General features: G+C 52.4%; 2 protein-coding genes and 1 pseudogene across 2 annotated transcripts; 2 read left to right on the top strand and 1 right to left on the bottom strand.

Annotated features, from left to right (window-relative positions):
* Positions 1-202: 202 nt before the first annotated feature.
* Foxl2 (forkhead box L2) lies at positions 203-1,922 on the bottom strand. The gene has a single exon (XM_076576881.1). It carries the CDS (start codon positions 1,432-1,434, stop codon positions 313-315), a length of 1,122 nt encoding a protein of 373 aa, XP_076432996.1. The 5' UTR covers positions 1,435-1,922; the 3' UTR covers positions 203-312.
* A 250-nt stretch (positions 1,923-2,172) lies between these two features.
* LOC121830952 (uncharacterized) lies at positions 2,173-7,020 on the top strand. The gene is made up of 5 exons (XM_076576882.1): positions 2,173-3,027; positions 3,573-3,652; positions 4,134-4,244; positions 4,623-5,506; positions 6,730-7,020. The coding sequence occupies exons 1-4, from the start codon at positions 2,959-2,961 to the stop codon at positions 4,717-4,719; spliced, it is 357 nt and encodes a 118-aa protein (XP_076432997.1). The 5' UTR covers positions 2,173-2,958; the 3' UTR covers positions 4,720-5,506; positions 6,730-7,020.
* LOC102918957 (tubulin alpha-1B chain-like) overlaps positions 4,751-13,347 on the top strand; it is a 44,596-nt pseudogene continuing 35,999 nt past the window's right edge.

Below are 13,347 nucleotides of genomic sequence, written 5' to 3'. Positions count from 1 at the left end.
ACTCCCTGCGGTGACTCTGGGACGCCCGGAGGAGAGGAGGCCTGCGGAAAGCGCGGAGGGGGCGGCCTCGGGCCCGGAGCGCGCGAAGGCAGAGGCCGCGGTGGGGAAGAGCACCGGAGGAGCAGCGGAGGCGACAAAGCGGAGCCGCAGGAGCCGGGCCGAACGAGGAGGCGCAGAAGGCTCGAGGGCTCTGGCTCAAGAGGCTGTCCCAGAGTGTGCGCTGTCCCGGCCGGCTGCTGAGGCTGCGACCCTGCGGCTGCGACCCGAGCTCCGCTCCTGCACCCCGGGGGCCGCGCCCGCACACGGTGGCTCTCAGAGATCCAGGCGCGAGTGCAGCGCGCCCGTCTTGCTGTCGTGGTCCCAGTAAGAGCAATGCATCATGGCGAGCTCGGGTTGCCGGGCGCAGGCGAACTGCAGGCCGGGCGCGCTCGTGGGCGCGGGTGCCGGGGGCGCGGCGGTGGCCGGGCTGGCCGGGCTGAGCTGACCCGGGGGCGGCGCGGCAGCCCCGTGGTGTGGCGGAGCTGGCGGGGGTGCGGCGGCCGCGTGCAGATGATGTGCGTGAGGGTGCGGGTGGGGGTGCGGCGGCGGCGGCGGGGGCGCGGCGGGAGGGCCTCCCAGGCCGTTGTAGGAGTTCACGACGCCCGGCGGCAGCGCCATGCTCTGCACGCGCGAGTACGGCCCGTAGGAGGCGGCGGGGCCCGCCAGCCCCTTGACCACCGCGGCTGCACCGGGGCTGCCCGGACCGGCGGCGGCGGCGGCCGCCGCAGCTGCTGCCGCGGCCGCCGCCATCTGGCAGGAGGCGTAGGGCATGGGCGAGGGCGGCTGCGGCAGGGGCCAGGAGTTGTTGAGGAAACCCGACTGCAGGTACTTGGGCGGCGCCAGGTAGCCGTAGCCGTCGGCCCCCGCGCCCGCCACGCCGCAGCCACCCGCCGCTCCTCCGGACCCGAAGAGCCCCTTGCCCGGCTGGAAGTGAGCGGGCGGCGGCCGGAAGGGCCGCTTCATGCGGCGGCGGCGCCGGTAGTTGCCCTTCTCGAACATGTCCTCGCAGGCCGGGTCGAGCGTCCAGTAGTTGCCCTTGCGCTCGCCGCCGCCCTCGCGCGGCACCTTGATGAAGCACTCGTTGAGGCTGAGGTTGTGGCGGATGCTATTCTGCCAACCCTTCTTGTTCTTCTCGTAGAACGGGAACTTGGCGATGATGTACTGGTAGATGCCCGACAGGGTGAGCCTCTTCTCGGCGCTCTCGCGGATCGCCATGGCGATGAGCGCCACGTACGAGTATGGGGGCTTCTGCGCGGGGTCCGGCTTCTCGGGTGCTGTCCCGCCGCCCTTGCCGGGACTCGCCGGAGGCGCCTCGGGCTCTTTGACTGCCCGCCCGCTCTCCGGGGTCAGCAGGGCCCCCGCGGAGTCCTCCTGCTCGGGGTAGCTGGCCATCATGACAAAAAAAAAAAAGCCCGGAGCTCCTTGGCCCGGCCGCCCCGGGGCTGTGCTCTCCGGGCACAGGCTCGCCTTGCAGGCGGACGCAGGAGCGTGCGCTTGCGGCCGAGCCTCCAACTTCTGCAGGCTGCGGGGGCCGGAGGCCTCGCGCCGCTCTCGCTCTCTTCTCTTTCCCCCCGGGGAGCGGTCGGCGGGAGTGGAAGTCAGCCTCTGGCCATCGGGAGTCTGCCCAACAGCGAGGGGCTCCGGCCCCGCCGCCCCTCCCCGCCCAGGCCAGTCCCCGCCTCGGTGGGTTTTCTTGGTTGAGCTTTCCCCTCCCCCCACCGCCCGGTTTCCCGAGGCGCGACCCGCGTCTCTGGCGCAGCTGCCTCCTGGAGTCCCTAGTGCGCCAGGAGCCTTGCTCCGTTCTGATTCGTATGGGCTCCGCCGAGTTCCGCTTGCGTCAGGGGCCTTCGCCCCTATAGCGGGGCAGCCAGCAGCGCACGGGCGAGTTCATCTCTAAGTCTCTTTTTTTAAACGGCCGGCACAGCTTGGACCCGCCTGGCCCGGCCTCGGGAGTCTAGGGGGCCCGCCGACAGCCCCGGGCTCACGTTCTCACGAGTCCTTGGAATCTGCGGGTGCTTACTTCGCAGAAGGCCCGCATGGGGGCTAGCTGCACCCAGCCAGTGTCCCCGGAGCAGTCTCCAGCGAGGAAGGGTCATCCAAGCCTCCTGGCAGCTTTCAGGTGACAGAAAACGACTCCTTTGCTTCTGCTTGGGGCTGTGCGGCGGCTAGACTTGAGGCTTAGGGAGGGGCGAGATGGCGAGGGGGCCGGACCGGGGTGGAGTGGCAGAACTTTGCGGCAGCTGGAGGTAAACCAGCCCAGAGCTCGTGTCACGGAAAGCAGAAGCTTCGGCCTGCTTTGTCCCTCAAGCTCTCTGGGCCGGATTGGGACCCGGGAAAGGATCGCTAGGAAGAGGCACCCAGGAGTACTGCTTGCATGGACACTTCGCTTCCCTGTGCTGCGGGTGGATGTAGGGACCAGTTTTCTCCTCGGAATTCGCCTTGCAACCCCACGAATTGGGTGTGTGTGTTTTAAAGACCAAGTCGTGTGCCCTGTACTCAGGCTTGGATACCGATGAGGATGGCCCTGAGGGACTTTGAGGACTGTTGTGTGCACAGGTGTCCCATGGGGGACGATCTGTGATATATGTGAAATACTGCGCAAGTGCAAAATGTGCTGTTCAGAAACACAGGTATGCTCATGTACAAGGTCTGGGAGTTGTATTTGCTCATTAGTGAGGTGTGTGGATCAAGCATCTGATTAAACACGGCTCGTGAATATAGCCTCTTCTTTTTCTTTCTTTTTCCTTCCCCACCTCCACAATCTTTACCTGCCTCCTCCCCTCCCAGCGTCGGTAATTCTGTTACTGACTCAAAAGAAAAGCAGCAGGCTGGGGAAGCGCTTGCTCGCATCTCTATCATGATGAACAGTGGTTCTGATCTTCTTTCTCGAAAAGGTTTTGAGATGATAACAGAAGTCTGATGGATATCCAGTTATACCCGCAAGAACAGAAGAAGAATCAGAGGAAATATGCGCCAGCACAAAATCAGGTGTGCCTTTTAACTCAGCCTTAACGCAAGTCCGCAGTCTTCAAGTGTGAGAGGAGCTAAGTGTTTCAAGTCGCCAGGCTCCTGGGTGCGGCGGGCGCGTACACTTTGTGAAGAGTGGTAGTCTGCAAGCACGCCCTGAAGGTGTATCAGTGATTGGCATGGCTAGGTGGCTAGCTCAGTGCCTGTTTTTACTTCTTTCTCTCGGGCTGTTTGGTCTGCAAGAGTTCTCCAGAATCCTGAGAGCCCGCAGTGGCCTGTGGCTCCAGAATCCGAAGACTACCTATCTACATTGCTCCCCACTTTGAGATGAAGGGAAAGTACAGTGTGTGTGTGTGTGTGTGTGTGTGTGTGTGTGTGTGTGTGTGTGTGTGTGTGTGTGTGTGTGTGTCTGGAATCCAGTATCTTGAAGATGACTCCAGAGAGGTCAACAGGGCAAACCTGGTCTAACCACCAGGGTGAGTGGGAGCTGGAGTCCTCTTAATTTCCCTGGGAGATACCTACTTCCAGCCCTTAAATATTCCCAAATGGCTTGGGTGTTCTTCTAGGCTGTCTGTCGCTGCCCTGAGCACACGTGGGACAAACAGCCCTTCTTCAAAATCCGACTGTTTTCTGAGCAGGCCTCCAGGTGCTTGTCTTCTTCCTCAACGTCAGGCATGCCCAGCTATGGGTAGAAGTGATGAGTCTGGCTGGTCTGGGCAGGGGCAAAACATCTGGCTAGGGTCTCATTCTGGTGGGGGTCGCTCTACTCCCCTTTTTCTTTTTCTTTTCTTTTTTCTTTCTTTTCTTTTCTTTTTTTTTTTTTGACCACCCAAGCTGACCCTGGGTCCTTCTCCCCCCCCCCCCACCTCCCAAACGACTCCATTTCCGCTGCTCAGTTCCTCAGCAGCCAGGTGTGACAGCATTGTTGTGTATGTCATCACTTCCCCAAATTCCTCCGTCGGCTCCCTTTTCAGTCTTTAAGGAGTGTGTGTGTGTGTGTGTGTGTGTGTGTGTGTGTGTGTGTGTGTGTGTGTTGGGGGTGTAGGACAGTCTCTATGGGATTTTTTGAGTGGAAATAGGAGTCACGCATCCCTGGGAATTAATTTCTTGCTTGCTGTCTTTTGCAGGATCAGCACCCTAATCCCAGGTGGAGAAAGGGTACCTCGGGCGTGTACAAGGCTGGGAAACAGAACTTCAGGCGCCGCGGGGATCACCTCCCGGGCCGCGTCTGGCCAGCGGTAAGCCGCCAGAGCTGTAAGGGTTGGAGGAGACTCGGGAGAAGCAGCTTGTTTGCACCGCGCTTCAGCGGGATGTGGATGCAGCAGGAGCGCCCAGAAGCTGTGGGAGGAACTTTGATTTTCTTCCCACTCCTACCCCACTCCCTTAGCAGGCTGGATAGGGCCCTACGTCCTGGCAAGAGTGGGATTCCGTTCCTCTAGGCCTGTTTGCAGAGGTTGTGTGGGCTACCGCGTTTCGCCGGTTAATTCTGACAAAGCCGGGCGTCCACTTAGTGACCTCCGGCCTGCGCCCAAATCCAGCGGCCATGGTCTTTAGCCAGCCGGAGCTCCATGTTTCTCTGGCCGAGGTTTACAGGAGCCCCCAACACCTCCATCCAGCTCCTTGTGCCGCTTGAGAAATGCCTGCAAACGCCGTGCTAGGAAGCCGCGGACGCAGCAGCCTCTCAGCAAGCCGGTTTGGCGCTCTGACGTCTAGACCGCAGGCGTGAGCAAGTCGCTGGTCCCCGATGAAGACGTTTCTCTCCCTGGCTGGGTTTCCGGCAGCTGCCGCAGAAGTACTGCGGCCGGCCGTGCGAGGCAGGCTGCGTTTTCCCAGCACCATTCAGGTCGGACGCACAGCCACCCGGCCGGCTCCTCGGGTCCCCTTTCTTATCAGTCCGAACAGTCCCGGCTTCCCGTTCCTGCGCCAGGAGAGAAGAACCCAGGAGGTTGAAGCGCTCTTAGACACAAGCTGCCTCTGCAGCTCATTGGAAAGAGAGCTTCGGTGGGGCTTACCCCTCCCTACCCAACTCCACACATAACAACCGACCTCCAGCCTCACCCCCACATCTGAGGCATCTACATAACTCCGATACACTCACATTGACCCCTGTCGACCTCTCTCCATCAACTCCAAATCCTCTCTGCCTCACTACTCCCCCACACTCACCTGTTGCACATACTAGTTCAGATTCTGCACTTTTTGGTAGAAGTGTATTAAATCGGCCTTTGGACACCAATCCCTTCCTTACACTCCCAGCAATCCCTCCCCTCTCATGGCTTCCTAGTCGGTGCGAGGGGGATTCCACTTCATGAAAACCCGCCAGACCGTGGGTTTGGAGACTTAATGGTGTTCTCAGGACATTTGCAGAATAGGCCAGCGGCCCCTTTGTTTCTGGATACCACAAAGAAGATGCCCTCTTTAGGCCTGGCCTGAGCATCTCTCTCCAGTGTTTGTCCAGGGATGGTCACGTGTTCTAGAACGAGGCGAAGGCTTGAAGATGGTAAGGCTTGAAGATGGTGCACCTTGACCTGGAAAGTGGGAGCTGGGGAGAATTTGCGGACAGAGAGAGAACAGAAAGTGGGTTTCTGGAGATGGTCTTGGGGGTGGGGTGGGGTGGGGGGCAGACAGCCAACAGCCTTCTGCTCAGGACCACTTGGTACCAGGGCTCCACAGAGGTCATATATGGGCTTTGCCCTCCGCGGATCCCACCCTTCCTTAGGCTCCTTTGTGGACTAATTGAGGCCTTGCTGGGCTCTGGGTTTGTGATTGGGCATAATTACTGGCAGACTGCTGTGGTGGTACAAGCAGGCTTTTGTTGGGGGAGGTAATAGTCTGAATTTAGGGTCTTTGGGAATGGATAATTGAAGATCCTGGTGTGCCCTGTTCCCGGTACTTTTTGGCTTTGGCATTTGGCTTGGTGGAGTGAAGGATCAGTAGCAGGTCTGAACAGAAAAGGTACTGTTGTGTGGATGATGGAAACTGAAGTCCAGAAACATGCAGGGTCTCTGTTAGCCCACAGAGGTACCTGGTGCAGACAGAATTGGGGTACTCATGCCTAGCTTTTTGTTTTAAGACAGGGTCTCACTGTGTAGTCCTGGCCGGCCTGTAAATTCTCTTTGTAGACCAGGCTGGCCTTGGCTGAGATCCGCCTGCCTCTGCCTGTTGAGCGCTGGGACTAAAGGTGTGTGCCACCACACCGGGCATGCCGGGTTCTGTTACCGGTACATACCACTGACAGGCTGGGAGTCACCACAGTGGAGCAGGTGACAAGGGTTCCCCTTGATTCTCGGTGATATCAGCCTGGGAAATTAATTAAGGGACCTTGTCTTGCTTCAGAGTTTTATGTTTTTATCACTTTGTGAATAGCAGTATATTCACCTGAAGCAAAATAAAATTCAGAAGGTTTGCAGTACAAAATCTGTTCCCAAGTTACCCCTCTCGCAGGCAGCCAGGACCCTGGTTTTATGACATATTTTATGCATATACAAACATGAACACTCATTTTCTCCTGCATACTGCCACTTTCTGTACATGGTGGCAACTAGTATGCCACGTTCAGCACCTTAGAAATCCTTCTGTATCAGTCCCCCCTCATCCTCCACCCTGTGGTGTCTCTCTTAGCTCAGGCTGCCCTGGAACTTGAGATACTCCTCCTTTAGGGGCTCACCTCTCGGATTTCAAATCTGCATCATGACACCCCATCTTCATGCATTTTCTTTACAGAGCTGAGTGGCTGAGCTGGTTTGTCTTCACTGTCACCGTGATTGGATGTGGAATCACCTGGGAAACACACCTGTGAGCATGTCTGTGCCGGAGTTTCCATCCCAGGGACTGGAGTCCTGGAGTGAGTAAGAAGAAAATGAGCAGAGCAGCAGCGTTTAGCTCATAGCTTCCCGACTGTGGATACAGTGTGACCATCTGCCTCAAGCTTTTACTGTCCTGCCCTCCCACCTCGATGGCCTGTGAACCCAAAGCGGCTTTTGTCAGATACACAAAACAAGTTCTTTTAAGAATTGTTTTTATTGTTTATTCTTGCATGTACGTGCCCCCCCCCCCCCCCGTGTGTGTGTGTGTGTGTGTGTGTGTGTGTGTGTGTGTGTGTGTTGTATGCCAAGTGTGTGAGGGTACCTGAGGATTCCAGAAGAGGGTGTTAGATTCCCTGGAGCTGGAGTTAGTTACAAGCAGCTGTGAACTGCCCTGTGTGGATGCTGGGACTGAACTTGGGTGCCCTGCAAGAACACTCAATTTTCTTACTTGCTAAGCTCTTTACAGCCTTTTCTCTCAGATATTTTATCATAGCAACAGAAAATTTAATGAATAGAGTGGTGTGTAGCATGAACCTTAAAAGTTCTTATTAATAAAACAAACCCTAGGCCAGTTATTGGGGTCAATGCTGGTAGATCAGAGAGACAGAACAAGCCACAGCTACCTCACCTTGCCAGATCCTCAGCTGGTCTTGTCTCCTCAGACTGGAGGCCACCGAGTCCTTATCCAGAATGGGTCTCAGCTGAATTGCTGCTCAAAAGCCTGAATGCTTAACCAGCCAAACGCTGCTAGTTTCTGGTCCCCACACCTTACATACCTTTCTGCTTTCTACCACCACTCCCTGGGATTAAAGGCTTGCTTTCTGAGATTAAAGGTGTGATGAGTCACCATGCCTGTCTGTATCCTTGAACACATGGATTTTTGCCTCTGGAATGCTAGGATTAAAGGTGTGTGCTACCACTGCCTATCCTTTATGTTTAATATTGTAGCTGCTCTGTCTCTGACCCCAGATAAGTTTATTAGCATGCACAGTATTTGGGGGAGTACAATACCACATGTCCTCTCTTTTTGTCTAAAATTTAAAAAAGCTTATAACTAATACAAGAAAAATTATATCCAGTAAATATATACAATATACAGTCAAGATTACATTAACGACATCTAGTCCATTAACATTTGACAGAATCAGATAAAAACTCCATTATATATATTAACAATGTCCAGTCCAGTAACATCTGATAAACTCAGACCAAAAAATTTCATTACTTATCTTATTTAAAACAAGTAGTTCCTTTTTAAAAGTAGATTCCATAGTGGTGTCTAGGTTGTTTCCAAGCCTTTGTTATCAAAAGCAATACTTTTGATTGTATGATCTTTGTACTTAACTTTGTAGACATATCCATATATTTGAAAGCAAAGTTTCTAGCAGTTGGGGTCAAATGGCATGTCCATTTATAAGTTTGACAGACGATGCAAAGCAGTCTTCCTAGGAAGAACCAGTATGGGCTCCCACCAACAATGAATTAGATTCCTGTTTCTCCGCCATTTCAGGGCATGCTTTAGGGGACAGAGTGGGGCTCACCAGGTAGCCCAGGCTGATCTCAAACATGTGATTCTTCTCCCAAGTGCTGAGATGGCAGGTGTGGGCCCCCACAGCCCACTACATCATTTCTTTTCAACACAGAAATCTTACAGATTAGTTCAGGACTCACCTGCATCTTTCTCGGGTTTCTTTCCACATGTTTCTCTCCGGGAGGGAACATCATGGTGAATTTGATGTTTAATATCCCTGTACCTGTTAGGCCATGTGTGTGACATGTGTATGTACTCCTAGGCGATACACTAAGCTCTGGGATTTCGTAGCTTTATATAACTGGCATCCAGTTGCTCTAAAAGACACGTGCTTGCTTTTTTTTTATTCAACCATATGTTTGTGAAAAAGTTCCTGGTCGATACACAAAGACAAGCGCTGTTCATTACCCCTGTGTGGCACCGTTCCATTGTACGAACACGCTGTGGTTTATTTATCCATGTTCCTGTTGAGAGGCATTGGATCATTTCCTAGTCTTTACTGTTACCCACAGCCCTGCTTTGGGCTTTCTTATACATGGCTGCTACTGGGCATGGGCTGCAGCGTGCCAAGGGTGACTCGGAGTGCTGGGTCAAAGGGGACAGGCATCTGTAAGCTGCCCAGTTACCAGCAAGCAGAGCTTCAGCGGCTGTGAGTGGAGCCTCCATCTTGCCTGAGCCAGCAAGGCAAGAATAGAGCAGTGGGAGAAGGTGTGAGCTTGGGTTTCAGCGATATCAGTGACATCCTGGCTCTGTGATGTATTTGCTGCGTGGCTTTGGAATGGTTACTCAGCCTCTCTGTGACTTGATTCTCTCAAATGCAAAAGGTGATGCCAGCATCCAGTGGGGTTCCTAAGTAGACAAATTGAGGTACTGTATGGAAATATTTAGTATAGAGTCTGGCATGGAGAAAGCACAGAAAGATCTCAGCAATTATTATTCGTAATATAAATATATTGTGAATATACCAATAGCATCAATAATTGTTGTGAAATATTTAACTATGTAAAGATGTGTTGCTGTTTCACCTTGCCTACCTAAGGCACCTGATTGGTCTAATAAAAAGCTGAACAGCCAATAGCTAGGCAGGAGAGGGATAGGTGGGGCTGGCAGGCAGAGAGAGTAAATAGGAGGAGAAATCTAGGTTCAGGAGAGAATAGGGGGAAGAAAAGAGGAGAGAAGGGGAAGAAAGAGAGGGAGACACCTGGGGCCAGCCAGGCAGCTTCCAGCCAACAAACACGGATTAGGACACACAGAAAGAAAAGTTAAAAAGCCCTGAGGCAAGATGTAGATGAAGAGAAACAGGTTGGTTTAAGTTAAAGAAAAAAAGCCCCAAACGAGCATAAGCTAAGGCCAATCATTCATAACTAATAAGAAGTCTCTGTGTCGTGATTTGGAACTAAAAGAAAACCTTGTACAAATAATGATTATTATTAGCATGGTTGTGTTCTGCCTGTGTTTCTCTCTGTTTCTCCAGGGTTTCCCTATGTAGCAGCTGGCCTGGGATTCATTACATAGTGCGGACTGGCCTTAAACTCTTGATCCTCCTGTCTCAGCCTCTGGAATGCTGGGATTCTGGTTGTGTACCACCATGCTCTATCACTTTGCAGGAGACTACTTGGATCCAGCTACAGATAGATCCATCACTTCATTTGCAAGAATTTCAAGTAATAGCCCTAAAATATAAGCACTTAAGAAAACATAGTTTTCACAGCACGACTGCATCTAAAAGCTGAGAGCGACTGTTTTGGTATAATGCACACACGTTCAGGATTCATATCTGCTCCATTCAGTCGGGCAATTTATAGTTGATTTGTTTGAGTCAGTAAGTTCAAACTTGTCTTTTTTTGGCTATTGAAAACACTCATCTCTTCCTTTTTTTTTTTAACAACTCTCTCTCTCTCTCTCTCTCTCTCTCTCTGTGTGTGTGTGTGTGTGTGTGTGTGTGTGTGTGTGTGTGTGTAGGCTGGAGGTCAGCCTTGGGTGGTGGTCTTCAGGAACTATCTACCTTGTGTTTAGAGACATGGTCTCTCACCGGGACCTGGGACATACCAATTAGTCTAGGCTGGCCAGTCTGTGAGTCCCAAAGATCCACTTGTCTCTGCCTTGCCCTATTGGGATTACAAGCATGTGCCACTGTGCCCAGCTTTTAAAATATGGATTCTGGCAGTCAGACTAAGGTCCCCATGCTTGGACATTAAGCACTTCACCAAGTGAACCATTGCTATAGCCCCTCTTTCTTCTTATAATGTGTCTGCTAAAGGCAGTAGCCAGTTGCTCTGTAGCTCAGCACAACTGGCTCTTGCTGGTTGTACCCCATGGCATCTCCTCTGACCTTTGTAGTTCCTGTACATTGGTAGATGCTATAGTTTGGGTTAGAGGTATCTCCCCAAAAGCCCAGCCTGTAGTCCTACTGGGTGATGGTAGAACTCTTAGTAGGCACAGCCTTAATGGAGGAAAGCTAGGTTGTTGTGGGGAAGGGTAGGGGTTGCCTGAGATATGTCTTCCATAAGCTCATGTATTTAAACACTTTTCAGGAGGTTATGGAACCTTTAGGAGAGCCTTGCTGGAGGAAATACCTCATCTGGGGGCTAGGCTTTGATGGTTTATAGTCTTGCCACACTTCCTGTTCTCTCTCTCTCCCTCTCCTTCCCTCTCTCTCCCTATCTTCTCTCCCTCCCTCCCTCCCTCTCCTTCTCTCTCTCCCTCCTTCCCTCTCCCTCCCTCTTTCCCTCCTTCCTTCTCTCTCCCCCTCTCTCCTTCCTCCCTCCCTCTCTCCTCCCCCTCTTCTTTTTTTCCTCCCTCCCTCTCCTCCCTCCCTCCCTCCCTCCCTCCCTTCCTCTCCCCCCTCCCCCTCCTTCCTGTGTGTAGACACTTTCTGATCTTGCTGCAATGTCATGATGGATTCTATGCCTCTGGAGCCATGAGCTGAAAGCCAAAATAAACTCTTTCTTCCTTAAATTGCTTTTTGTCATGGCATTTTATCACAGCAACAGAAAATAAGTAAGTAATACAGGGAGTGTGCCTGTGAAGGGAATGTCAGACCTGGTCCCTTTCTATTTCTGCTGTCTAGAGGTTTAGACCTTCTCTACCATAAGTCCCTGCCATGATGCAGGGCTACCACAGTCTCGCAGCAACAGGGCTAAAGACCGTGGATGGAAACCCTCAAAACCAGGAGCCAAATAAACCCTGCCTCCTTTAAAGATGGTTTGCCTATGGTATTCCCTGGAATACCTGAGTGCATAGTGATGGAAGGCTATTATAGCAGGGCCAGAGGCTCCCTCAGATGAGTGTAGGGATTAAGAACACTCCCTCACGTGTGCAGTTCCACGGGGGCGGGGATGGCAGACAGCAGTAGTGTCTGAACTGTTTTTCTTTTATGTTTTAACAATCACTGACGATCACTGCCGAGAGACATTGTTCATTAGGGATTGCAAAGACAGTGGTAATTTAATTCTATCATTCTCCAGGAATTAACTAAATTGTTTCACAGAGAGAAACTTAAAAAAAAAAAGAAAAGAAAAGAAAAAAAAAAAGAAAAAGAAAACCAATAACTATCTGGGGCTGTGGATGATAGGCAGGCAAATGGGGGATTTTTCTTGTTTATAACAATGACAATGAGATTCCAAGTAGTCACTTGGGAAATCACTGATGTCATGGGTTCTAAAAGGTTTGGCACAGTCTTCCACCAGAGAAGAAAGGGAAAGAAAAAGAATTGTCAACCACGCCAACTTCTCCACATTACTGTGTGTCGTCCCGTGTCGTGTCCCCCCCCCCCCCCCCCCCCCCCCGTGACATGTGCTGCCTGGCTGTGGCAGGATATGGGATATTTGCCCAGCAGAGTTCCAGGTGAGAGGACCCCACCACCTGCAGCTCCCCAAGCTCACGGTCTAGTGCTGTATGCAAGAAGATGAAAAAAAAGGGGGGGGGGCACCTGAGATTGGGCAATCTGAGATGGCTTCATAGGTATGGGTCCAGGACTCAAGGGGAGAACGCAGTGGGGCTTTAGTCACCCCCAATGTCTTGCAGGTGCTAGTGCCCAAGTCCAGGGAGACTATCAACCACACCCTGGCAGGTGCCAAAGTAGGTACTGTGTGCTCTGGGAGGTGTAAGCAAAAGTCTAATCGTGCCTATGCTACCCACTTGTTCCGTATGGTTTAACAAGGTGTCCATGTGTCAGGAGGATGAGTGGGTATGGCCTCTTGGCTGTCTCAGGATATCCACATTCTAGGTGTTCTGCATTTATATATCCTTCTTGTCTACATCCCTCTTGTCACCTTGAAATAGGGCTGCATTCTTCTGGTCGCATTCCATGGACATGACAGAGTTGAATTGATCTCAGGATCTTCCCACAAGCTCATTTTTTAAAAAGTATTTTTAGCTGGGCGGTGGTGGCACACGCCTTTAATCCCAGCACTTGGGAGGCAGAGCCAGGAGGATCTCTGTGAGTTCAAGGTCAGCCTGGTCTACAGAATGAGATCCTGGACAGGCACCAAAACTACAAACCCTCTCTCGAAAAACCAAAAAAAAAAAGGTATTTTTAGCACGTGTATATGCATGATGTGTGTGGGCACATGCACCACTGGGCATGTGTGGAGGTCAGATGATAACCTTATGGAGTTGGTTTTCTCCTTACACTCTTAGGTGGGTTCCAGGGATCATACAGGTTGCCAGGCTTGCCTGCCTGGCAAGCCTTTCCCCTGTTGTCCAGCTTCCCACCCATGCTCGGTCTCACAGCACCTCTTGGGCCTCATTGGCCCATTCTTGAATGGCAGCAGGCTAAGCCCTCTCTGGGCTCCTAGGCACCTTGCCTCTGCTTCCTCCTACCTGAGCAGTTGCTATACTATGGTACCATTTACTTGTTATTTGTATGTCTCCTTCCACTGGACTGTGGTCCCCCAGAGGACAAGGGCGGCTAGCTCTCTCCAATCTCAGCATCCCCCATTTCCACCTTTCCTTGCTGTGTTGCCCATACTGTCCTGAAACTTTTGCACTCTAGTGACCTTC

The sequence above is a fragment of the Peromyscus maniculatus genome, chromosome 7 (genome assembly GCF_049852395.1).
Source record: "Peromyscus maniculatus bairdii isolate BWxNUB_F1_BW_parent chromosome 7, HU_Pman_BW_mat_3.1, whole genome shotgun sequence".
NCBI lineage: Eukaryota > Metazoa > Chordata > Mammalia > Rodentia > Cricetidae > Peromyscus > Peromyscus maniculatus.
Note: the sequence above shows the minus strand (reverse complement) of the source record. Positions and strands in the feature narration are given on the sequence as shown.

What these genes read in the sequence shown, in the direction of transcription:
- Foxl2 (XM_076576881.1), bottom strand. Translation starts at nt 1,434, where the DNA reads ATGATGGCCAGCTACCCCGAGCAGGAGGACTCCGCGGGGGCCCTGCTG.
- LOC121830952 (XM_076576882.1), top strand. Translation starts at nt 2,959, where the DNA reads ATGGATATCCAGTTATACCCGCAAGAACAGAAGAAGAATCAGAGGAAA. An exon ending in ATGCGCCAGCACAAAATCAG is followed by an intron (nt 3,028 to 3,572) that starts GTGTGCCTTTTA and finishes GTGTTCTTCTAG; the next exon opens with GCTGTCTGTCGCTGCCCTGA. An exon ending in CGGGCCGCGTCTGGCCAGCG is followed by an intron (nt 4,245 to 4,622) that starts GTAAGCCGCCAG and finishes ACCTCCATCCAG; the next exon opens with CTCCTTGTGCCGCTTGAGAA.